This window comes from Carcharhinus amblyrhynchos, chromosome 28 (genome assembly GCF_965287045.1).
Source record: "Carcharhinus amblyrhynchos chromosome 28, sCarAmb.v2.hapA, whole genome shotgun sequence".
In the NCBI taxonomy this organism is placed as follows: Eukaryota; Metazoa; Chordata; class Chondrichthyes; order Carcharhiniformes; family Carcharhinidae; genus Carcharhinus; species Carcharhinus amblyrhynchos.
The window spans coordinates 16,952,538-16,978,665 of record NC_137351.1 but is presented as its reverse complement, the minus strand read 5'-3'; the positions used below and the strand labels follow the sequence as shown (position 1 = coordinate 16,978,665).

General features: G+C 43.6%; 1 protein-coding gene across 3 annotated transcripts in view; it reads left to right on the top strand.

Annotated features, from left to right (window-relative positions):
* Positions 1–3,471: 3,471 nt before the first annotated feature.
* sppl2a (signal peptide peptidase like 2A) overlaps positions 3,472–26,128 on the top strand; it is a 43,457-nt gene continuing 20,800 nt past the window's right edge. For all 3 annotated transcript variants that reach the window (XM_080214455.1, XM_080214453.1, XM_080214454.1), the window contains exons 1-11: positions 3,472–3,583; positions 5,797–5,916; positions 9,267–9,449; positions 10,930–11,019; positions 12,798–12,937; positions 15,562–15,716; positions 16,117–16,213; positions 17,467–17,568; positions 18,670–18,751; positions 20,610–20,684; positions 26,057–26,113. In XM_080214455.1, coding sequence (XP_080070581.1) covers positions 3,521–3,583; positions 5,797–5,916; positions 9,267–9,449; positions 10,930–11,019; positions 12,798–12,937; positions 15,562–15,716; positions 16,117–16,213; positions 17,467–17,568; positions 18,670–18,751; positions 20,610–20,684; positions 26,057–26,113 — 1,164 coding nt within the window. In that variant the 5' untranslated portion in view covers positions 3,472–3,520. The remainder of the gene's footprint in view (positions 3,584–5,796; positions 5,917–9,266; positions 9,450–10,929; positions 11,020–12,797; positions 12,938–15,561; positions 15,717–16,116; positions 16,214–17,466; positions 17,569–18,669; positions 18,752–20,609; positions 20,685–26,056; positions 26,114–26,128) is intronic.

Here is a 26,128-nt window from a genome sequence, read left to right as displayed (position 1 = left end):
TATCACTTACGTGGCGAAAAACTGCAGCAGGCGACGGTGCAGAGGGACCTCGGGGTCCTTGTGCATGAGTCGCAAAAACCCAGCTTGCAGGTGCAGCAGGTGGTCAGGAAGGCAAATGGGATGCTGGCCTTCATAGCGAGGGGGATTGAATATAGAAGTAGGGAGGTCTTGCTGCAGCTGTACAGGGCATTGGTGAGGCCACAGCTGGAGTACTGTGTGCAGTTTTGGGCGCCGTACTTACGCAAGGATATTTTGGCCTTGGAGGGAGTGCAGAGGAGGTTTACTGGGCTGATGCCGGAGTTGAGGGGGTTGAGCTATGAGGAGAGGCTGAATAAACTAGGCTTGTACTCGTTAGAGTTTAGAAGAATGAGGGGAGATCTCATTGAGATGTATAAGATGATGAATGGGATGGATAGGATAGAGGTGGAGAGACTCTTCCCGCTCAAAGGATAATAGGACTAGGGGGCACAGCCTCAAGATAAAGGGGGGGCGGTTTAGAACAGAGTTGAGGAGGAACTTCTTCACTCAAAGGGTGGTGAATCTCTGGAATTCTCTGCCCGTTGAAGTGGTGGAGGCTACCTCGCTAAATATTTTTAAGACGCGGGTTGATGGGTTTTTGATAAGAGAGGGGATTAAGGGTTATGGGGAGAGGGCGGGAATGTGGAACTGAGCCACGACAGATCAGCCATGATCTTATTGAATGGCAGGGCAGGCTCGAAGGGCTAGATGGCCTAGTCCTGCTCCTATTTCTTATGTACAATGCAGAAAGAGGCCATTTGACCCATCAAGTCTGTACCAATCACAATCCCACCCAGGCCCTATCCCCATAACCACCCAGTAATCCCTCTAACTACACATCTCAGGACATTAAGGGGAAATTTTAGCATAGCCAATCAACCTAACCTGCACATCTTTGGACAATGGGAGGAAACCGGAGCACCCGGAGGAAACCCATGCAGACACAAGGGGAATATGCAAACTCCACACAAACAGTGACCCAAGCCGGGAATCGAACCCAGGTCCCTGGAGCTGTGAAGCAGCAGTGCTAACCACTGTGCTACCGTGCCACTGCTGTCCACAATTAATTAATTAGGTAATTAATTGTGGAGCCAATGTGTACACAGCAAGATCCCAGAGAGGATTAGCCTGGACAATCCAACTGCAACCTCTGGGACTGCCCTAGGGAAGGCTTGGTGATCTGGCATCATCTCAGCTCAGCTCCCTGGGGCGGTGAGGAAGTTAAAGCACTAACACCAGCAAGGGCTGACTGAAGTGCCTCCCCCAAGCACTGCTGTACCCATCTATATCCTCAAGTGAGACTTCACCCTGACTGGAAATCCAGGCTCTGGAAATTACACCAGCACCTCATTCATTTCCATTCTTGCTTCCCTCAGTGTCCTTGGATGCATCTCATCCAGGTTCTGACACCTTATCAACTTTAAATTTCAAAGAGCATGAAAAGAGACTGGCAGCAAATATAAAAGGGAATCCCAAAGTCTTCTGTAGGTGTATAAATAGCGAAAAGAGGAATGGGGCCACTTAGCACCTTTAAAGGAGTTTTACACAAGGCAGCAGAGGGTCTAGCTGAGGCTGTAATGGAATATTTTGCATCTGCCTTTACCAAGGAAGATTCTGTTACTCAGGACATAGTGAAACAGGTAATTCAGACACTAAATGTTTAAAATTGAAAAGGAGGTGGTATTGGATAGATTATCTATATTGATAGAGTCAAAGGGGTTTATAGCATGGAAACAGGCCCGTCAGCGCAACGTATCCAAGCCACCTAGTTTTTAATCACTAACCTAGCCCCAATTGCCAGCATTTGGCCCAATCCCTCTATAACAATTTTACCCATATAAACTGTCTAAATGCTTTTTAAAGGACAAAATTGTACCTGCCTTTACTACTGGCAGCTCATTCCAGCCATCACCACCCTATGTGTGAAAAAAAGTCCCCCTGAACCTTTTTGTATCTCTCTTCTCACCTTAAACCTATGTCCTCCAGTGTTAGACTCCCCTATCTTTGGGAAAAGATATTGACTATCTAGCTGACCTGTGCCCCTCATTATTTTATAGACCTCTATAAGATCACCCCTCAGCCTTTTGCACTCCAGAGGAAAAAAGTCCCAATCTATCCAGAGAGATCAGTGTAGACTGGGTGATCATTTTGCTGAGCACCTTCGGTCTGGGTGCAATCCGGTTGCTTGCCATTTTAACACATGATCCTGCTCCCATGCTCACATGTCTGCCCTTGGCTTGCTGCAATGTTCAGGGGTGAAGCTCAATGCAAACTGGATGAACAGCGTCTCGTCTTCCGGCTAGGCACTTTACAGCCTTCTGCTCTCAACATCAAATTCAACAACTTCAGATGATTAGCCCCACTTCCATCCCTTTGTTTTCATTTTATTTATTTTTTCATTGCTCTTTCCCTTTTTATTTCCTTATTTTCTTTATTTTTCTTGCCCCCCCCCCCACTTTCCCCCATTTTATCCCCCTTTTCTACCTTTTCTCCCCCTTTGCTTTCCTTCCCCCTCCCCCAATATCTTCATCTGTCACAGCTTGCCCTCTGATTTCAGCTTCTCTGCCGTTTGGCCATTCACACCCTTTATTCTCTCTACGGCTTTCCCCTGGTTTCTGTGGCTATGAGTCATCTTTCATTCCCTCGCCCTGCAGTGTAAATATCTCCCAGTTTCTATGCCTTTTAGCTTTGACAAAGGGTCATCTGGACTCGAAACGTCTGCTCTTTTCTCTCCTTACAGATGTTTCCAGCATTTTCTCTCTTCCGCTTTGAATGCTCATCTAAATCTAAAAGTATTTAAAGTGCCATAGCCTTCACAGTGACAAACCAAGTGCTGGAAAGTGGGATCGGAATATATCAGTGCTTGATAGCCGGCACAGACGTGATGGGCCGAAGGGCATCTTCCTCTGCTGTGAAAATTGATAAATTGATGTTCTGAATGAAATTTTTATAAGGTTATATGTATCACCTCAGCTTTTATATGCTGTACTTCTAGATGAAAAATAGAATTGTATGAATCTCCCTGCGGTCTAAAATTCATATGGCCTTTAATATGATGGACCGAATGGCCGATTTACTGATGCTGTCTCTGACCACTGTTATTGCAGCTCTCAGCCGCTAGGGGCGTTGCGATCATTCATTGTTATTGCACCTCCCAGTCGCCCGGGGTGCTACGATCATTCATTGTCATTACACATCCCAGCCGCTAGGGGCGATGCGATCGTTCAGTGTCATTACACGTCCCAGCCGCTAGGGGTGCTGCGATCATTCAGTGTCATTGCACCTCCGAGCCGTGCGGGGCGCTGCGATCGTTTTGCCGTCGTTGCACCTCCCAGCCGCCAGGGGCACTGCGATCATTCACTGTCATTGCACCTCGCCGCCGCCCGGGGCGCCGTCAGATCGGTGACGCCACAAATCAGGAAGTGACGTTTTTGCCGGTGCTCATTGCGCTTGCGCAGTCACCTGTGGGTCGCGCCTGCACAGATTCTGAGTGGTGGGAGTGATGGCTCTGGGTTGGGACTGGCGGGCAGCGGCCCTGGGACTGTTGCTGCTCGGCGTGTGTCAGGTGGGGTAAGCAGTGGGGGAAGGGAGGGAGAGGGGATGAGGGGCAACTGGGGGCCGGGGAGGGGCTGAGAGTCGCTTTGGGGGCCGAGTGGAGGTCCACTGGGCCGGGGAAGAGGTCCACTGGGGGGCCGGGGGGTTGGGGGGGGCGTTGGGAGAGGTCCACCTGGGGGGCTGGGGGGGTGGGTGGGTGGGAGAGGTCCACCTGGGGGGGTGGGTGGGAGAGGTCCACCTGGGGAGGGGGGGGGGCGGCGGCGGGCGGGGGGGGGGGGTGTGGGAGAGGTCCACCGGGGGTGGGGTGTGTGGGAGAGGTCCACCGGGGGGCTGGGGAGGGGGTGTGGGAGAGGTCCACCGGGCGGTGGGGGTGGGGAACAGGTCCACTGGGGGGCCGGGGGGTGGGGTGGGGAAGAGGTCCACTGGGGGGCCGTGGGGGTGGGGAAGAAGTCCACTGGGGGGGCCAGGGGGGTGGGGGTGGGAAAGAGGTCCACTGGGGGGGCCAGGGGGGTGGGGGTGGGAAAGAGGTCCACTGGGGGGCCGGGGGGGGTGGGGGTGGGAAAGAGGTCCACTGGGGGGCCGGGGGGGGGGGGTGGGGGTGGGGGAGAGGTCCACTGGGGGGCCGGGGGGGGTGGGGGAGAGGTCCACTGGGGGGGGTGGGGGAGAGGTCCACTGGGGGGCTGGGGGTGGGGGAGAGGTCCACTGGGGGGCTGGGGGTGGGGGAGAGGTCCACTCGGGGGGGCTGGAGGGTGGGGGTGGGGAAGAGGTCCACTGGGGGGCCGGGGGGTGGGGAAGAGGTCCACTTGGGGGCCGGGAGGGGTCCACTGGGGTTCTTACACTGTTGCGTATGCGGTGTTGCTGCCGCAGTAGCTGGGTTTCTGTGCCTCGATGCAATGATGTGGAGTTGCCAGTATTGGAATGGGGTAAACACAGTTAGAACTCTCATGACACCAGGATAAAGTCCAACAGGTTTATTTGGCAGCACAATCATAAAATCGCACAGTACAGAAAGAGGCTGTTCAGCCCTGGAGCTGTGAAGCAGCAGTGCTAGCCACTGTGCTACCGTGCCGCCCATGCCAACCTTTCGAAGTCTCACGCTCCTTCTTCAGATAAGTGGGAATTCTGTTCACAAGCATATACAGACACAAACTCAATTTTCAAGATAATGATTGGAATGCAAGCCTTTACAGGTAATCAAGTCTTAAAGGTAGAGACAATGTGAGTGGAGAGAGGGTTAAGCACAAGTTAAAGATGTGTGCATTATCTCCAGACAGGACAGTTTTGCAAGCCCAGGCAAGTCTTGGAGGTTATAGGTAGTGTGTCATGAACCGTTCTGATCTGTGTGGAACTTAGCTATTAGTTTCTGCGTGGCGATTCTGTGTCGTGTTTTGTGAAGGCTGCCTTGGAGAATGCTTTCCCAAAGATCAGGGGCTGAATGCCTGTGATAGCTGAAGTGTTCCCCAACTGGAAGGGAGTACCCCTGTCTGGTGATTGTCAAGTGGTGTTCAGGTTGGCGTATCAGGCAGACAACATTGGCTGAGTCACAAGAGTTGCCAACATTGTCTACTTGAAATGCTGCAGGAAAGGATGTCCCAAGGTATGGTACGTTGGCGAGACCACGCAGACACTGCGACAACGTATGAACGAGCGCTGTTCGACAATCATCAGGCAGGAGTGTTCTCTTCCTTTTGGGGAACACTTCAGCAGTCACAGGTAACCATTCTCCAAGGCGGTCTTCGTGATACACAACAATGCAGAATCACTGAGCAAAAACTGATAGCCAAGTTCCGCACGCATGAGGACGGCCTCAACCGGGATCTTGGGTTCATGTCACACTATCTGTAACCCCCACGACTTGCCTGGGCATGCAAAATCTCACTGACTGTCCTGGCTGGAAACGTTGCACACCTCTTTAACTTGTGCTTAACCTTCTCTCCACTCACATTGTCTGTACCTTTAAAACTTCTTTACTTGTAAAGACACGCAACACGTATTCCAACCATTATCTTGTAAACTGCGTTTGTGTCTGTATGTGCCCTGTTTGTGAACACAACTCTTCATTCACCTGAAGAAGAAGCGAGACTCCGAAAGCTTGTACTGTCAGATAACCTTGTTGTGAGACTTCTTACCTTTTGATGGAAAGACATTCCTGATTCTCTAATATGGGCTTTGGCTTTTCAAGTACGTTTGAGTCAGAATTAGTGTCTTTGCCTTTTTGTTCAGGTTGGAGCAGAGGAAGGAATTCTCCACGCTGCTGGGAGTGACACCAGTTTGGGTGCAAAGCAATATTGTGTCATGTACAATTCTGCCTGGAAGTCATTGCCAACATCCCTGGCAAGTGCTGTAAGTATCTGATGAAATAAAAGGACAGTAGCAACATGGATAAAAATTAGGCTGAATAATAGGAAGCAGAGTGTAATGGTCAATGGATATTTTTTGGGCTGGAGGAAGACTTGTACTGGTGTTTCCCAGGGGCTGGAACTGGGACCCTTGCTTTTCCGGATATATATTAATGATCTAGATCTTGTTGTGCTGGAGACAGTTTCAAAACTTTGGAAGTTTTGTAAATTGAGAAAAGCACAGTGTGGTACTTCAAAAAGGCACAGGCAGTTTGGGGGAGTGGGCAGATGGGTGGCAGGTGAAGTTCAATATACAGAAGTGTGAAGTGATGCATTTTGGTAGGAAGAACATAGAGAGACAATACAAAACAAGGGAGCTGGGTGAAGATGTGCACAGATCGTTGAAGATGGCAGAATAGGTAACGAGAGCAGTTAATGAAAGATATAGTATCCTGGGCTTTATTACTAGGGGCAAAGAGTACAAGAGCAGGGAGGTTATGCTGAACTTATACAAGACTCTTATACAAGAAGTTACAAGTAAGGTTCCAGGGAGGAGAAACTTTCATTACAGGGATGGATTGGAGAAGCTGAGACTGTTCTCCTTGGAGAGAAAGTGGCTAAGATGAGATTTAATCGAGATGCTCAAAATCATGAGGGGACTGGACAGAGTAGATAGGGAGAAACTGTTCCCACTCATAAAAGGATCGAGAATAAGAAAGCATGGACTTGAAGTGACTTCCAAAAGAAACAAATGTGATTTGAGAAATAACTTATTCACACAGTGAGTGGTCCAGGTCTGAAATGCACTGGCTGGACTGCATTCCAACAGTCTTTCATAATTCCACCACATCCAAAGTAAAGTTTATTTATTAATGTCACAAGTAGGCTTACATTAACACTGCAGTGAAGTTACTATGAAAATCCCCTAGTCGCCACACTCCAGCACCTGTTTGTGTACACTGAGGAAGAATTTAGTACGGCCAATACACGTAACCAGCAGCTCTTCTGGATTGTGGGAGGAAACCGGTGCACCTGGAGGAAACCAGACAGAGGTTTGTGTCTGGGGAGAACATGCAGATTCCAGACAAGCAGTGACCAAAGCTGGGAATCGGACCCACGTGCCTCGTGTTGTGAGGCAGCAGCGCTAACCACTGTGCTGCCTGTTTGAATCCAGAAAGTGAGATGCTGAAGGATAGAATCTCTTCTTTATATAATGCATAAGCTTATATTTGTAGAAACACATTATAAACACGCATCTCCAAAACCAGCAAGAGTTTCACTTCACGTACATGTAGGAACATCTGTACTTCGGTGTCTGTCACCAAGATTGGCTCCCCCACTACAGACCGAGCTGGCTGTGTCCTAAAGGACGTCACTGCCGGACTGGGTCTGCAGCAGTGAGTGAGGGAACCAACAAGAGGGAAAAACATCCATGACCCTGTGGTTACCAGTGTACCTGTACCGGATGCATTTGTCCAGAAGTAGTTCTAGGAATGACCATTGCACAGAGCCGTCTTCACGCTGAGGAGACCCTTCATTGTGTTGTGTGGTGTTGCTAGCGTGCTAAATGGGATAGATTTTGAACAGATCTAGCAACTCAAAATGGGCAAACATCAGCAACACAATCGTACTCAACCACACAATTGTACTTAACCTGGTGAAGCTACAGCAGGACTACTTTGCCAAACAATAGAAGCAGCTAGTGATAGACTGAGCTAAGCGTTACCACAAGCAATGATCAGACTGCAGTCCTGCCACATCCAGTGGCAAATGATAGCGTACAATGAAACAACTAACTGCCGAAGAGGCTCCACAAATCTAGACGTCGCGGTTGTTACGCCTAAGGTGGAGAGTGGCTGAACACAGTTGTGAGTAGAAGTTCTCAGAAGCATGACATCTAAACAACAGTGACCAGAAAGAGAGTGATTGATCAATGCCAGTACTGTGAGTACGTGACGGAGCAGGATCTGGACAAAATGTGCACCAGAAGCAACGACCCGCAGGAACAACCACTGTAAGAGGCAGTGGCCTGGGTCTGAGACTCAGACAGTGCAGCAGAATTCACCAAGAGGGAGACTGATCAACTTGTCCATTAACGGTGGTATTTAGGTCCAAGCTGTGGACTTTGATACATTTGATAGAGTTTTGATACTTTGAACAATAGAGCTTTTGATACTCTTTATAGTGGAGTTTTACTACTTTGGTAACCTGGTACTTTAATAAAGGAAATTGTTGGATGATATTTGAGAGTTTGTGTTTTTGCCAAGAACGCATGTTGACCCAAGTCTGAGGTGGGTGTCATGGGGAATTCCACAGTAACTTCATTGCAGAGTTAATGTAAGCCTTACTTGTCACTAATAAATAAACTTTGAGGGTGTTTTCCCTTGTGGATGAATGTGGAAATGGGGTTACCGTTTAAAAATAAGGTTGCTGATTGAAGACAAATAAGGAGAAATATTTTGAGGGTGGTTAGTCTTTGCAACTCTTCCTCAAAATGTGATGGAATCAGAGGCCTTGAATATTTTAAGGCAGAGTTAGATAGATTTTTAATTAGTATGGGGTGAAAGATTATCAAAGGTAGGCAAGAATGTGGGGTTGAGGCCACAAGCCATGACCTCATTGAATGGCAGAATAGGCTCAAGGGACTACTTCAGTTCCTAATTAGTGTGTCCACCAAAAGGACAATCTAACTTAACTGATTCCAGCCCCATCAGCAAAGTGGCACAGGGGTTGTCAACAGTGCTATCGAATGGCACTTTCCAAACCTGTGACTTCAACCACCTAGAGGGAGAGGGGAAGCAGAGGGATATCACCACCTGCAGTTTCCCTCCGAGCCTTCACACTTGGAAATATATCGCTATCACTGTCATTGGGTCAAATTCCTAGAATTCCCCTGACTGCAGAGGTTTAAAAAGGCAGCTAAGCATCACCACCTTAGGCAATTAGGAATATGCAATAAATGCTAACCAGTGTTGCCCATTTCCTATGAACAAATAAGTGAAAGGAAAACTAAATTTCTTCCCAGAAGAACTAATTTAAGAATATCTTTGGCTCCACATTGGAATGGAAATAAGTAAGCTTATGAGCTGGTCTTGGTGATGCAGGTGTGGCCAGTTTTGTGATGAAGCAACTGAGCAACTTGATTTCTGAAGCTTGTTTCACTTTTAACCCAGAATCTGGCCATTTGTTATTCCATTGTTCTATTAACCCACTAACTGCTTCAAGACAAATCGAATATAAATATTAGCAACCAGGTCCTATCGAACATAGCGGGCTATCATCATCTGTCAATTCCAGGCTTCCTTGTGACATTCAGAACATGAGGACTCATCCGTTGTTTGTGTTTGTCTGCAGACCAAGTTGCAGTTGAAAGACCTGACCAGTACCAACCTGTGTAACTCAACAGATGTGCCTCCAGAGGGTATAAAGGGAAAACTTGTGGTGGTGCAGAGGGGAAACTGCACATTTATCAGGAAGGCACAGATTGCCCAGAAGAATTTCGCCAAAGCTCTGCTGATTGCTAGCACGACTGGTATAGTAAGTATCTAGAATAGTCTATAGTAAGTCCAAATATGGGTGATTCTATATTCTGAGCTTTCTTAAAATATGGAACTTTCAGGAGCTGAGTAACGAATGATCTGTGTTTTAGTTAAAATTGTGAATGACGGAATGTTTGTGTGACCATGTTGAACTGACCGCTGCATCTTAACCCTGACCTTAGATGAATAATTCTACTCAAATTAGAGGATTTGATTGATTGGATTGGGCTGAGCTGCTGTCAAAGCAAAATTCTTAATTCTAACAAGCTAATTGGCTCATTTTTATCAACTAGCTGTCCTTAACTGAATTTAAAGGAATACAAGTTGATGCGAATGCTCCTAATGTATCCATTCTGCTGCAGGAAATGGTTGATCTCTCCAATAGTTACTTTACAATTTTGTCAATGTTAAAGGTATTACCGTAGTATCCCTACAGTGCAGTTAGAAACCATTTGGCCCATCATGTGTGCCAACTCTCCAATAGAGCATCTTGCCCAGGCTCACCACCTGTTCTGTCCCCACAACCTGTCGTTTACCATGCTAATCCACCTAACCCACATACTTTTGGATTGTGGGAGGAAAGCAGAGGACGATTTAGAATATTTTGGTACGAAGCACAGGGTTAGTTTCCACATACACTGATGAAACCCAACTTTACTTTGCCACTGCTACCTTTATTCCTGCACTATTGGTAAATTATCAGATTGCTTATCTGATGCCCAGTTCTCTCTTTGTACATGGTGACCTACAATTAGCTCCCAGCAAACAACAACTTGACTTTAAAATTCTGACGCCCGTTTTCAAGTATTTTTGTGGCTTCGTCCTCCATATCTCAGTATTTTCTTCCAGCCACACAATCCTCCAGGTACCTGTGCTCCTTAATTCTGGCCTCTTAACCATCACTAATTTTAGTTGCACTGCCATTGGCTGTTCCTTCAGCTGTCAGGGTTCCCACCCTTAACCTTTGTCTGTACCTTGTGTTCCTCCTTTAAAACATTCCTTAAAACCTTTGCCCCTCTGATCACATTCTGGTTGCCTCACCTAATACCCCTGATGTGACTCAGTGATATGATGCTCCTCTGAGGCCCTTTGGGCTGCTTTATTACGTTGAAACAAACGTTGCTCTGGAAATCTTGACCAGTGTGACTGGGTAGCTAAGTTTCTGCTTTTCAATGTCAGCTGTGGGGAGAAGGATTCTGGGAAAAGCAATAATGGACACAATTCTGGGAGTGCTATCCCTGGAATTTCAGCTATGAAAACATTTTTTTTGGAGGAAGGGAAATCTAAAATGTCATGTTTGCTTGTGTCCATAATTGACAGTAAGAAGTCTCACAACAGACTTTAAACTGGTGTTGTGAGACTTCTTGCTGTGCTTACCCCAGTTCGATGCTAACATCTCCACTCCATAATTGATAGCAGTTAGTCATGCCTATGTCTTATTTGTTGTGTGCTGTCACTGATGGATGATCTGGTTTCAGTTTCCTCCTTCAGGTAATAAATCTGATTATGTGATGCTAACCATTCCAGTCGCCCTCATCAGCTCTGTTGACGTACAGTCCATGAGAAAGGTAAATCTTTCCTCTTCACCTTCTGATTGAAACAACGTTGAGCGGGTACAACTGAGATCCTGTGAAACAAAGTGCTTGGTGCACTACTAAAAGTGTGGATTCTTTCTCCAGCCTGTTTAGTTGTGGCATGAAGTGGTCAGCCTTTGGTTTGCACTTGCTTGCAGAGCATTGATGAGCTGGGATCAGGCAGTGGCCCCCAGAAAAGGAGGAGGAGTTTACTCTAGGCCCCTCTGATACTTCTCCAAGTGGCTGCCTTCACTTTGGGCATGGTTTGGAAAGCAGTGTAATAATCATGGGAGGGTGAAGAACTGTAAAATTGCAGCACTATACAAAATGCTGCGCCATTTTAGAGCAATCTGCAGCTAATCCTGGGGCTGCTTCTCCTCTCTGGGTTCTTTGGCTGCAGATATTTTCCATTCTAAGATTCAATAATCTGATGGTGCAACTCTTCTGGAAAAAAGGTTCATGCCCTGACCCTGCTTCACATTGTGTTTCCCAAACCCTTTCTTTATGACAGTTTGATATTGACCCCTTACTGTTGGTTCTTCCATTGGAGGAATTCTTCTTTTTCCTTATTCAACCGCACCACACTCTTCATATTTTTTTAACTGTCTTCCAATGTAAGTGATTGAGTATGTAGGATCTCTCCTCATGACTACCCTCCTGTCCTGATAAATGTACATTCTACTTGGGCATGACTTTTAATGTCCTTTCTGTAACAAATTTTAGCTGCACACAGTCCTCCAACTCTCTAGCCCAACCAGTGTTTAATGGAAATTTCTCATTCCTATTTCACTCATGCTGTCTGTCTCTGCTTTCCCAAATGGTGTTGGCTTTCATAGTATTATCCACTTGGACTTGCTGCTTTGGAGGATTAATTGAAACCCCAAGTTTCGTTCACCCACACCCTTTAGTATCTTTCATGCACACCCCTAACTTCCTGTTCCTCTCAAATCTTCACTTCAAATTCTATTTACCATCTGTCTGTCTGACCAACATTTCTATCCTTGCTGCATTAAAGTTCAGGCATATCTTGAAATTCCTGTTCTTCAGACAAAACCATGTCTTTTAAAATGATGTCATTTAAGAAGTTCTGTTATAGAATGTGTGTTGAGTGCATCCTTCCTGTTGCCTGAGGTGGATAACATAGCCCCGTTCAAATTTCTGCTTTTATTTTACATTGTGGTTCTAGATATTCCAGATTAATTCAACGGTTTGATTGTTAATCTTTTGATCATTTAATTGAAATATTGCAAATGTTCCCAGGTGGATTATGCTGTTTAACCAGTGAAATTGTTGTACCATGAAAGCGGGAATGTGTGAGATTCGAACTATGCTGAATTCATTAAACACTCCATTGCCTAGAGGATGGAGTGTTGGCCGCGGCACCTCCTATTCTGCATCTCTGCAATTGATTATTCTACTTTGAGATTCTGACACAAGTAATGGCTTTCTGAGTGGTAAAATGGAAATAATGGACAATAATAAACTCTCTCCCAGATAAAATGGGCAGGATGTTGAGAGGGGAGTGGGAATAATGAGACATCTTCTCATTGCCTGCCCCATTCAGCTTGAAATAATTCTCTGAAAAGTGAGAAATGGACGATTTTTTTTCACAAAAGGACACTGATAATGTCTAAATATCTTGGTTTTAAAAAACCCTAATTTGATTCAACTTTTTAAATTCAAGTGATTTAAAACTATGGATGAATATTTACATCTTGGGAGTATAATCTGAGTAGCATGTCTCTGGTTATCTCTTTTACTTTTGCTTCTAGGTATTTGGGGACCACATTTCAGCTGCACTTTATTCCCCTCCTCTGCCTGCCTTCGATTACAGCATCCTGATCATCTTCTTGATTGCTGTTTTTACTGTTGCCTTTGGGGGTTACTGGAGTGCGGTGGAAGAACGTGGAAGGTACTGAAGCAGCCGCCGATTAACAGATAATTTGAAGCTTAACACTTGCTTTGTAATGTTCATTGGTCAGATGTTCAGTTTCTATAGCTAATGGAGATTCGTTACTTAGGAACCTGAAACATTCTACAAATCGAAGCGGCAATGTCTTGGGTTTTTTTTTGTATTAGGGAAGTTGAGTTCTGCACGTCTGTTCTGACTTTCTGACATCAAGTGACTTAGAGTCATAGAGGTTTACAGCAAGGAAACAGGCCTTTCAGCCCAACTTGTCCATGCCACCCTTTTTTAACCCCTAAACTAATCCCAGTTGCCTGCATTTGGCCCATATTCCTCTATACCCATCTTACCCATTTCACTGCCTAAACACTTTTTTAGGAGACAAAATTGTACCTGCCTCTACTACGACCTCTGGCAGCATGTTCCAGACACTCACCACCCTCTGTGTGGGGGAAAAAAAAATGCCCCTCTGGACCTTTTTGTATCTCTTCCTTCAACTTAAACATATGTCCTCTAGTTTGAGACTCCCTTACCTTTGGGAAAAGGTATTGATTATCTCGCTGATCTATGTCTCTCATTATTTTATAGACCTCTGTAAGATCACCCCTGTGCTCCAGAGAAAAAAGTCCCAGTCTATCCAGTCTGTCTTTATAACTCAAACCATCAAATCCGGGAGCATCCTAGTAAATCTTTTCTGACTCTTTCTAATTTAATAATATCCTTTCTATAATAGGGTGACCAGAGCTGCACACAGTATTCCAAATGTCGTCTTGCCAATGTCTTGTACAACTTCAACAAGATGTCCAACTCCTGTATTCAATGTTCTGACCAATGAAGTGGGTATGCCGGCGTTGGACTGGCGTAAACATAGTAAAATGTCTGACAACACCAGGTTTTAGTCCAACCGATTTATTTGATAATAGACTCACAAGCTTTCTGGGTTAGTCCCTTCGTCAGGTGAATGGAGAGTTCTGGCCTCAGACAGAGCATATAAAGCACAGACAGTTTAGAGATTACTGATTAGAATGCAAATCCTTACACCTAACCTGCTGTTCAAGACCTGAAGTGGCTGACAATGTGAGTGGAAGGAGCACTGATCACAGGTTAAAGAGATGTGTATTGTCTCCAGACAGTGCAGTAAGTGAGGTTTTGCAAACCCAGGCAAGTCACGGGGGTTACAGATAGTGAGACATGAACCCAAGATCCCTGTTGAGACCGTCCTCATGTGCGGAACCTGGCTATCAGTCTCTGTTCAGCGACTCCAAAATTCTCCAAAAGACCATTTTACCCAGGCTTTCTGCCTCCCCCACCATCCCATCCCCATAACCCTGTGCATTTACCATGGCCAGTCCATCAAATCTGCATGTCTGTGGGAGGAAACCGGAGCACCTGGAGGAAACCCACACAGATACAGTGAGCATGCACAAACTCCACACAGACGAAGGGCAGAATAGAACCCAGGTTCCTGGCGCTGGGAGGTAGCTGTCACTATGCCACCCCTTTTTCATGTCATCAGCAAATTGGGAAATATTACCCCCTGTTCCCCACGTCCAAATCATTTTGTATAGCTTATGAGCACCTATGGCCCTAGCACTGATCCTTGCATTACCTATCATCCAAGGGCACAGCCTGCCAACCTGAGAATGGCTCATTTGTTCTTATTCTCTGCTTTCTATCTATTAACCAATTCTCTATCAATATCAGTTTGTTATTCCCAATCCCATGTGCCCTGATTCTGTTCACCAACCTCCTGTGTGGAACTGTACTGAAAGCCCTTTGAAAATCCAAATACATCACATCTACTGGTTCTCCTTTATGGTACAAGTAATATCCTCAAGAAACTTCCCAAATTTCCCTTTCATAAATCCTTGTTGATTTTGCTCCATCATATTATTTTCCACGTGTCCACTTAATTTATATTTTATAATTGATTCTAACATTTTCCTATGACTGATGTCACACTGACAGGTTAGTAGTTCTCAGTTAACAACCTTTAATCAAATTAATTTTTTTCAGATATTACAGCTTTATGAATACTAATTTATTCCAGTTCTTTGTTTTCATTGGTCCCTTGGTTATCTAGTATTTCAGCTTAACAAGCTACTTGCCTTGACCTAATGTAATCTTTACCTTTTGTTAACTTTGGTTGATCCAGCTCTCCTGTTGGGCTTTTGTGTCTTGGTGGGATGTATATTTGTTGTACTAGCCGTTGCATTTCTACTGAAATCGTCATGTATTTTCCCAATCCATTTTCCCCTTGTACCCTTTGGTCAGATTTAGGATCTGAGTTTCCAAATGAAGTGTGCAACTTTGAAACTTAATGTAAAACTTCATTGTGTTATGATCACTCGATCTCTCTGCTTTCAAGTTACCTGGTGAAAATGGATGAAAGATGAGTAGAAGTACTTGAATTCTCTCTGCCATCCAGAAGTAAACACAAAACTATTTTGTTTCTTTAGCATTTTTATCCCAGTGTCTCTACTAAGATTGGGTCAGACATGGCTGTCAATTAACAAACATTCTTGAAATTGAATGTATAATGCAATGCTTGTTAAATGATCAGTGCAGAAGCTGATTTTAAAAATAGTTAATACCTAATGTTTACAACTTTATTTCCTTTTGGCATATAGTGAAAGTTCATCATCATCTGACTCTGGACCACAGACACATGAAGGGAACAAGAGGAAAGAATCTGCAGCTATACTGACTCCGGTTACTGTTGTGATTTTTGTTGTTGTCTGTTCTGCAATGATTGTTCTGTTGTATTTCTTCTACAGATGGCTAGGTAAGAACATTGTGCAGGATAATCCATTTATTAAGGAAAACCCTATGTAATTAATTACCCTTCAGTCTGAGCCATGTAGTTCATATTATTTTAACAAGTGATTAAAAGTTATAAAGTATTGATGAATTAGTGACAGTTGAGTACTCAGTTTGAGGGTGATTTGGATTGTAGTGAGTCAGTTAGTTTCAGTCCACTCCAGAACAAATTATTGATGAATTCCAATCAGAGCCTGACCTGTGTGCATTCATGTTACAGAGGCAGCTATAATTTGGTACTAAATTGAATGCTATGAATGCTTACTTGGACAGTTTTTAAATAGTTTTTAAAATTCAAATAGAATATCGATAGGACCTGCCACATGTTTGTGGAAAACTAACTGTTATTTGTCTTTCTCCTTCAGTGTACTTGGTTATTGGCATCTTTGCCTTGGCTGCAGCTGTTAGTCTCTATAACTGTTTGGCTGCACTAGTGAAAACTATCCCATACTGGAAATGCAAGTGAGCTGTGATTTTTTTTTTTAATATTGCTTTAGCTTATCTTGTTCCATTGTCCTGTATTTTTGCCTGTGTCCTTCTGAACACGGTTTGTTAGAAGCATCCATTACATTTGTGCAAATTGTGGTTTAACTGCACCATCGGGCTAGTATCTGACAGTATGTTAGTGGATATGTATTATGCTAAACTGGTGCTTCAATCAAGTGTTGTCCCAAATGTGCTTTTTTGAAACGGAATGGGATAATATTGACCATGTTCTGCTGGACAGATGAACCAAGGTTCAGTGATGAATCTAGAGTGTATTTCAGTGCCTCTGGTTCACAAAGCAATCCGCAGTACATATCAAGCAATTTCCGTGATCTTAAAAATACCCAAGTTAATGGGTGTGTTGGGCACCAGATCAAAAACTCCCAGGTATGTTATGAAATTAGCCCAGACCCCAACTTTATTTGATTTTGGCATTAGGGTGTTCCAGGTATGATTCAATTGACCCACTAGGAAGCTTTTATAAAAACAAACTTTATTTTTAACAACACAGTTAAAACATAACAAAAATAATTAGCACAACTTTTAATTCTTGGAAATTCTTAAACATGACCAGGTATAATTCTCAACAACTGGCTATTGCTATAGTTCTAAAGTAAGCAGTATCCTCATAAATACAAAACCCTCTAAGAATTGTCACAAAACAGATATGCTCACGTGGATGCTGTTTCTAGCCCATTAGCTCCTCTGGACAGGTACAGAAAGACACCTGGCTTTTGACTTTCATACAGCAACCTCCAGAGAAAAATCCATCATAAACAGCAGAATCATTTCCTGGCAGATCCCAGTCTCAAAATCCAGAGGGAAAAGGGAATACAGAGAAAGCAATCCCTAAGAATGCCTCAGAGGCAATGCACTGAGCTTGATTTCTCTGTGTAACTCTATCTCCACCTAGTCATGTGACTTACTTGTCAATCAACCTAATCAAGCCCCACTCTGGAAAAACCTAAGGGGAAAACACTAAAATAACCTTGCATTAGTCCAGATTAAAACAAGCATTGTCACAATTAAGATCAATTGTGCTGCTGCACTAACAAGAGGGCTGCCGGACGCAGACAAAACAGCACCGATAACAAAACAAACTGCTAAAACAGATCATGTACAAGAAGCATTACTTTTCTTAAAAGCACAGTATGGTAACTCTGAGTAAAGTTTGTAGATGTCTTTATCTTCAAATATATCCACAGATTTTAATAGCTTTCACCTTTCAGGTTCTCTTGTGTTAAAAGAAGCTTTGAAGTTCGTTTGCTGATTCTTGCTGTGTTCTGCATAACAGTGGCTGCAATCTGGATAGTATTTCGGAACGAAGACAGGTGGGTATCAAGATTCTGATCTGACATAAACTCAGTACACTCTGTCTAAATGACTGCCAAAGTACAGCACAGAATGGGAAGTTGTGCTGTTTCAGAGGAGACAAAAACTATTAGATATAATCTTGTTCTGTGGGACAAAATCCATAGAGTGAAGTTTAAATCTGCTGGTAGATTCTCCATCAGTTTGTCATTGATTTGAGGTATGATTGTAATCCTTTGTCTGTTTGTGACCTGTAACCATATTATTTGTTTGAACAGCAAAACCAATAACAGTTGCTCAGTCAACAGTGATGAAAAGTTTATTTATTAGTCACAAGTAAGACTTACATTGATGTCACTGTATAGCACCTTGTAAATTGCCCCACTGTGACCCAGACTCTGTTAACCATTTAATGGTTAAGGAAGAGATATCTTCATCCTGCACTGTTGCTGCCAGACACTAGTACAGATGAACTATGCAGTGTTAACTGTTGGGTTATCACAAGTTACTGATCATTACATTCATGACATTTGCGGGTCAGTCAGTCTAATCAAGTGGATTCCCGTCTTTCATTGCATGCTGAACTTTCAGGTGAATAGCATAGATGGATTTGAGGGGCAGCTAGGTAAATACATGGATAAAGGAATAGAAAGGTAAGTCGATGGTATCAGATGAAGGTTGATTCTGTTTTTCCTTTCTTAAATCTTTTACCTGGACCTTTGCTGCAGAATTCTAAAATGCTCCCAATCTTCAGTCTTGCCATTATTTTGGTCACTTCATGCTCCTCTTCCTTTGATCTAATCCAGTCTTTGATTTATGTTAACCATGCTGGAATACTTCCCTGGCAGAGTTTTTATTAACTTATTTCTTGTAACTTTCTATATCCAAAGATTTTAAATGAACTTCTCAATGGTCCTTGTTCTAGATTTGATATCACTGTTATCTTTGGCTGTTTGAAAAGTTAAGACTCTGACTTTCTGATGAACTGCAGCAGTCCAGCGTGCCTGTGAATGGGTGCCCTATAGCTTTTTCAAAAGTCTTGTGCCTGTTGAGAAAGGGATATTAGTGTGCTCTTGTGTTAGATATGGAACCGTTACTGAGTTCAGTGATTTGCATTTCAGATGGGTTTGGGTCCTGCATGATGCTCTCGGAGTTGCCTTTTGCCTTAACTTCATGAAGACCCTGAAAATGCCTCATTTTAAGGTACACTGTGTTTTCATGGGGTAATTAATATTGGAATAAATTTGAATCTAAGATGTGCCCTCAGACCATTTAAATATACATACATGTTAAACCAGAAGCAACAAATCTTCAGATCCCCAATTTCCAAAACAATTAAGTGAACTGGGAAATGATTTTCATTGCTCAACACCTACAGGGAGAAAATAATTAAAAATGGCTGCTGATTTTGAATCAGAATATTGTGCTCGAGAGAGCAAACAAGTCTGTGGAGGTGGCGATTGATGCAGAGTTCATAGAATCTAGAGATGTACAGCATAGAAACAAGCCCTTTGTCCCAACTTGTCCATGGCACCCTTTTTTTTTTAAAACCACTAAGCCACTCCCAATTGCCTGCGTTTGGCCCATACCCATTGATACCCATCTTAGCCGTATAACTGTCTAAACACTTTTTAAAAGGTAAAATTGTGCCTGCCTCTACTGCTACTTGTGGCAGCTTCTTCCAGATACTCACCAACCTGTGTGTGAAAAAACTGCCCTGCTGGACACTTTTGTGTATCTCCTCTTTCATCTTAAACCTACGCCCTGTACTTCTGGACTCCCCTACCTTTGGGAAAAGATACTGACTATCTAGCTGATCTATGCCCCTCATTATTTTATAGACCTCTATGAGATCACCCCTAAGCCTCCTAAGCTGCAGTGGAAAAACAAAGTCTCAGTATATCCAGCCTCCTCTTCTAATTCAAACCATCAAGTCCCGGTAGTATCCTAGCAAATCTTTTCTGCACTCTTTCTAGTTTAATAACCTTTCTACAATAGAGTGACCAGAACTGTACACAATATTCCAAATGTGGCCTTACCAATGTCTTGTACAACTTCAACAAGATGTCCCAACTCCTGTATTCAATATTCTGACAAATGAAACCAGGCATGCCAAATGCTGCCTTCGCCACTCTGTCTACTGTCAAGGAGCTATGAACCTGTACCCCTAGATTTCTTTGTTCTGTAACTCTGCCCAGTTCCCTTCCATTAACTGAGTAGGTCCTGCCCTGGTTCGATTGACCAAAATGTATCACTCGCATTTATCTAAATTAAACTCCATCTGTCATTCGTCAACCCATTGGCCCAATTGATCAAGATCCCATTGCAACCCTAGATGATCTTCTTCATTGTCCACTATGCCACCAATCTTGGTGTCATCTGCAAACTTATTACTCATGCCTCCTAAATTCTCGTCCAATTCATTAATATAAACAACAAATAACAATAGACCCAGCACTGACTCCGAGGCATACTACTGGTCACAGGCCTCCAGTTCGAAAAACAACCCTCTATAAACTCCTGTCATATCATCAAACCAATTTTGTGTCCATTTGGCTACCTAACTCTGGATCCCATGAGACTTAATCTTATGCTACAACCTCACGCGCAGCATTTTGTCAAAGACCTTGTCGAAGTCCATTTAGACGACATCAGCTGCACTGCCCTCATCTACCTGCTTGGTTATCCCTTCAAAAAACTCAATCAAAATTATGAGGCATGATTTTCCACTCACAAAGCCATGCTGACATGGACTTTCTGTAAACCTTTAAGGTATCGTTTTGGAATCTGCTGGTTAACGGAGTGGAATTGGTGGGGAGCTGGCAAACAGGATTTGAAGCTGGTTTGCCAGGCAGAATTGTTCAAATTTAATGGTAGTTTCTCCAAAAAAACTTGGTCTATTTGAGGGATGTTCAGATGTGATTGTTGTGCTGCTGACATTTAAAAAAAAAGCAGCATTCAGCAGAATATCTTGGAACTTCAGTCAGACTTTAGCAATCTTGGCACAGAATGAAAGCTTCAGGCATTTATAAAATGTCACCTTTCTTGCATTGTTTTCCAGTCCTGTGTCATTCTGCTGGTGCTGCTACTCATCTATGATGTCTTCTTCGTTTTCATAACTCCATATTTTACAAAGGTAAGGTGAAGAGAAGGTCTACATATTTCATTTTGTTTCTGAAAATTTAACACTTCTCTTGTGGAATATTTTGATTGTAAATTTTAAATGTAATCTTTATAAAAGTCAGGCAAGAAGTAATAGTGTCAGACAGTGCAGAATAAGTCTTTTAACCCATTGAATCTGTACTGAAACACCTGATGTCTCACCTAATCCCATTTACCAGCACTTGGCCCATTGCCCTGAATGTAGTGGCTGGTAAGTGCTCATCCAGGTGCCTTTTTAAAGGATATGAGGCAACCAGCCTCTGCCACTCTCCCAGGCAGCGCATTCCAGACCGTCACCATGGGTAAAAAAGCTCTTCCTCATTTTATTTCTGATGTTTAATACTCTTCCACTTCCTTTATTAAAGGAGCCAATGGACAACATACAGCTGTGGAATGATACAACGCAGAGGCTGCTTGGCCGAGGGTGCCTCTTTAATAGAGTGATACAATTAATCCTGGTCCCTGCTTTCTAATCACTTCCCCCCACCACCGCCATTGTTTATAATTTCTTTCTCTTCAAGGAGCTATCTAATTTGCTTTTTGAACTAATTACTGAAACTCCTTCCATCACCATTTTCAGACAGTGCATTCCTGGTCACAGCAGCTTTTTTCTTTGCCACCTTCAGTATCTTTTGTTAATTGCCATAAATAAGCATCCTCTGGTCACTGGCCTTGTCTATACCTTTAAGACTTGATTACCTGTAAAGACTTGCATTTCAACCATTGTCCTGTAAATTGAGTTAGTGTCTGTATATGCCCTGTTTGTGAACACAACTCCTCACTCACCTGAAGAAGGAGCAATGCTCCAAAAGCTTGTGCTACTAAATAAACCAGATGTTGTGAGACTTCTTACTGTGCCCACCCCAGTCCAATGCTGGCATCTCTGCATCTTTCTGCTGGAAACAGTTTCTTCTTATTTTCTTTATCAGATTCTTTCATTATTTTAAACATTCCTGGATCTCCCTTTAATTGTCTCATCTTTGAGAACAGCTCCAGCTTCTCCAGCCTATCCACGGAACTGTAGCCTGTCATTGTAGGAACCATTCTCATCAACCTTTCCCATATCCTCTCTGGGTCTTGACATCCTCCCTAAAACGTGGCACTTGGTACTGAACACACTATTCCAATAGAGCACTAATCAATGTTTTATAAAGGTTTGACAACACCAGGTTTTAGTCCAACCGATTTATTTGATAGTAAACGCACAAGCTTTCGGGTTAGTCCCTTCGTCAGGTGAATGGAGAGTTCTGGCCTCAGACAGAGCATATAAAGCACAGACAGTTTACAGATTACTGATTAGAATGCGAATCTTTACACCTAACCTGCTGTTCAAGTCTTGAAGTGGCTGACAATGTGAGTGGAAGGAGCACTGATCACAGGTTAAAGAGATGTGTATTGTCTCCAGACAGTACAGTGAGTGAGGTTTTGCAAACCCAGGCAAGTGTTGGGGGTTACAGATAGTGAGACATGAACCCAAGATCCTTGTTGAGACCGTCCTCATGTGTGTGGAACTTGGCTATCAGTCTCTGCTCAGCGACTCTGCGCTGTCGTGTGTCGTGAAGGTCACCTTGGAGAATGCTTACCCGAAGGTCAGAGGCTGAATGCCCGTGACCACTGAAGTTGTTCGCCAACAGGAAGGGAACAGTTTTGCCTGGTGATTGTCGAGCGATGTTCATACAGAGTCGCTGAGCAGAGACTGATAGCCAGGTTCCACACACATGAGGACGGTCTCAACAAGGATCTTGGGTTCATGTCTCACCATCTGTAACCCCCAACACTTGCCTGGGTTTGCAAAACCTCACTCGCTGTACTGTCTGGAGACAATACACATCTCTTTAACCTGTGATCAGTGCTCCTTCCACTCACATTGTCAGCCACTTCAAGACTTGAACAGCAGGTTAGGTGTAAAGATTCGCATTCTAATCAGTAATCTGTAAACTGTCTGTGCTTTATATGCTCTGTCTGAGGCCAGAACTCTCCATTCACCTGACGAAGGGACTAACCCGAAAGCTTGTGCGTTTACTATCAAATAAATCGGTTGGACTAAAACCTGGTGTTGTCAGACTTTTTACTGTGTTTACCCCAGTCCAACGCCGGCACATCCACATTATAAAGGTTTAACATAGCTTGTTGCTTTTATACTCTCTGTATAAAGCCCTGCTCTCTTTAGAGCCACCATGACGTGTCCTTGAAGTGCTTGTCCTCTGCCTCTAACTTATAAACATCAAGAGAAATTTGGCATGTCAGTTACGACTCTTGGTTTGGCTCCTGCTCTGCCAAGGCCACAAGGAAGTACAAGCCGTGAATGTAGCCCAATCCATCACGCAAACCAGCCTCCCACCCATTGACTCTGTCTACGCTTCCTGCTGCCTCAGCAAAGCAGCCAGCGTAATTAAGGACCCTACGCATCCCGGATATTCTCCTTCCACCTTCCTTCAGGTAAATGATACAGAAGTCGGAGGTCACGTACCATCCAACTCAAGAACAGCTTCTTCCCTGCTGCTGTCAGACTTTTGAATGGACTTGACTTGTATTACGTTAATCTTTCTCTACACCCTGGCAATGACGGTAACGTTATATTCTGTGCACTCTTGTCCCTTCTCTTTGAATGGTATGTTTTGTCTGTAAAGCATGCAAGAAACAATACTTTTCATTCTTTGTTAATACATGTGACTATAATAAATCAAATCAAGTACCGTGATAGTATAGGAAAATGGTGTTAGAACATTACAGTGCAATACAGGCCCTTCAGCCCTCAATGTTGTGCTGACCTGTGAAACCAATCTAAAACCCATCTAACCTACACTATTCCAATATCATCCATATATTTATCTAATGACCATTTAAATGCCCTTAATGTTGGTGAATCCACTACTGTAGCAGGCAGGGCATTCCACGCTCTTACTACTTTCTGAGTAAAGAACCTACCTCTGACATCTGTCCTTTATCTATCACCCCTCAATTTAAAGCTATGTCCCCTCGTGCTAGCCATCTCCATCCGAGGAAAAAGGCTCACACTGTCCACCGTATCTAATCCTCTGATCATCTTATGTGCCTCTATTAAGTCACCTTTTAACCTTCTCTGTAACGAAAACAGCCTCAAGTCCTTCAGCCTTTCCTCATAAGACCTTCCCATCATACCAGGCAGCATCCTGGTAAATCTCCTCTGCACCCTTTCCAATGCTTCCACATCCTTCCTATAACACGGCAACCAGAACTGTACGTAAAACTCCAAGTGCGGCCGCACCAGAGTTTTGTACAGCTGCAACATGATCTCATGGCTCCTAAACTCAATCCTTCTACCAATAAAAGCTAACACACTGTACACTTTCTTAACAACACTTTCAACTTGGGTGCCAACTTTCAAGGATCTATGCACATGGACACTGAGGTCTCTCTGCTCAACCACACTACCAAGTAACTTACCATTAGCCCAGTACTCTGTATTCCTGTTACTCCTTCCAAGGTGAATCACTTCACACTTTTCTGCATTAAACTCCATTTGCCACCTCAGTCCAGCTCTGTAGCTTATCTATGTCCCGCCGTAATTTGCAACATCCTTCTGCACTGTCCATAACTCCACAAATCATCCGCAAATTTGCTAACCCATCCTTCTATGCCCTCATCCAGTTCATTTATAAAATCCAAACAACGGTGGCCCCAAAACAGATCCTTGCGGTACACCATGAGGAACTGAACTCCAGGATGAACATTTCCCATCAACCACTGCCCTCTGTCTTCTTGCAGCTAGCCAATTTCTGATCCAAACTGCTAAATCACCCTGAATCCCATGCCTCTCTATCTTCTGCAATAGCTTACCGGGGGGGGATCTTATCAAACGGTTTTCTGAAATCTGTGTACACCACATCAACTGCTTTACCCTCATCCACCTCTTTGGTCACCTTCTCAAAGAACTCAATAAGGTTTGTGAGGCATGACCTACTCTACACAAAACCGTGCTGATTGTCCCTAATCAAATTATTCCTTTCTAGATGATTATAAATCCTATCTCTTATAATCTTTTCCAAAACTTTGCCTACAACAGAAATAAAGCTCACTGGTCAACAATTACCAGGGTTGTCTCCACTCCCTTTCTTGAACAAGGGGACAACATTTGCTATCCTCCAGTCTTCTGGCACTATTCCTGTAGACAATGACGACCTAAAGATCAAAGCCAAAGCTCTGCAATCTCCTCCCAGAGAATCCTAGGATAAACCCCAACCAGCCCAAGGGACTTATCTATTTTCATACTTTTCAGAATTGCTAACACCACCTCCTTATGAACCTCAATCCCATCTAGTCTAATAGCCTGTATGTCAGTATTCTCCTTGACAGCATTGTCTCTTTCCTGTGTGAATACTGAAGAAAATATTCATTTAGCACCTCTCCTATCTCTTTGGACTCCATGCACAACTTCCCACTACTGTCCATGACTGGCCCTAATCTTACCCTAGTCATTCTTTTATTCCTGACATACCTGTAGAAAGCTTGAGGGTTTTCCTTGATCCTACCTGCCAGAGACTTCTCATGTTCCCTCCCTCCCTCCCACCCACCCACCCACCCACCCGACCGACCGACCAACCAACCCACCCTCAAGCGCCCTAACTGAGCCTTACGTCTCCTGTTGAAATAGATCAGCTATGATCGCATTGAATAGCAGAGTGGGCTTGAAGGGCTGAATGGCCTATTACTCTTGTTCCTACACCTCTTTTAAAAATTGTACTGTCAGCTATATTCCTCATTCTTCCTACCAAAGTGCATCAATTCACAGACTGCAAGTCACAATCTGTCAAAGTTCTCTTCAGTTGAATACTTAATTTATTTCTATAGATTGTTTCACTTTCTTCCACAAATTGAAGTGATGATGATGGGGATAATTATGCTTGATTATAGCATGAATAGTGAATTGGAAGCAAATTATTCTGGGTTGTTTTCTATGCACCCAACAATAACTAACTTCCAAGTGGATCACTGAAGAAATTACAGTGTCTATTCTGTAGAATTGAAAACTTTTGAACAAAAGTGTTGGACCAATTGTAAGTTTAGACAGCTTATTTTCTGATCATTCATACTTGTGTGTAGAGGTTTAGTTATGAGCAATCTTGTGCCTGGCATCATATTACTCTGCACACGGAACCAAAGTGTGTATGAACAAGTTGAACACTCAGATTGGAAGAAAGGGCCAAACAAATGCTTTCTCCAGAGGGATTGAGTGTTTTTCCTGGTCAGCTACAGTAATGTTAGAGACCTGGAGCAGATCTACCAGTGTGCACTAGGAATGATGATGGAGTTGATTAATGTAAATTGTACTTGATACAATTCAAATAGTTATTTATTTCCTTTCAGGACAGCAAGAGCATTATGGTTGAAGTTGCTGCTGGATCTGAGTCCGTTGGTGAAAAGGTGAAATAGAAACTA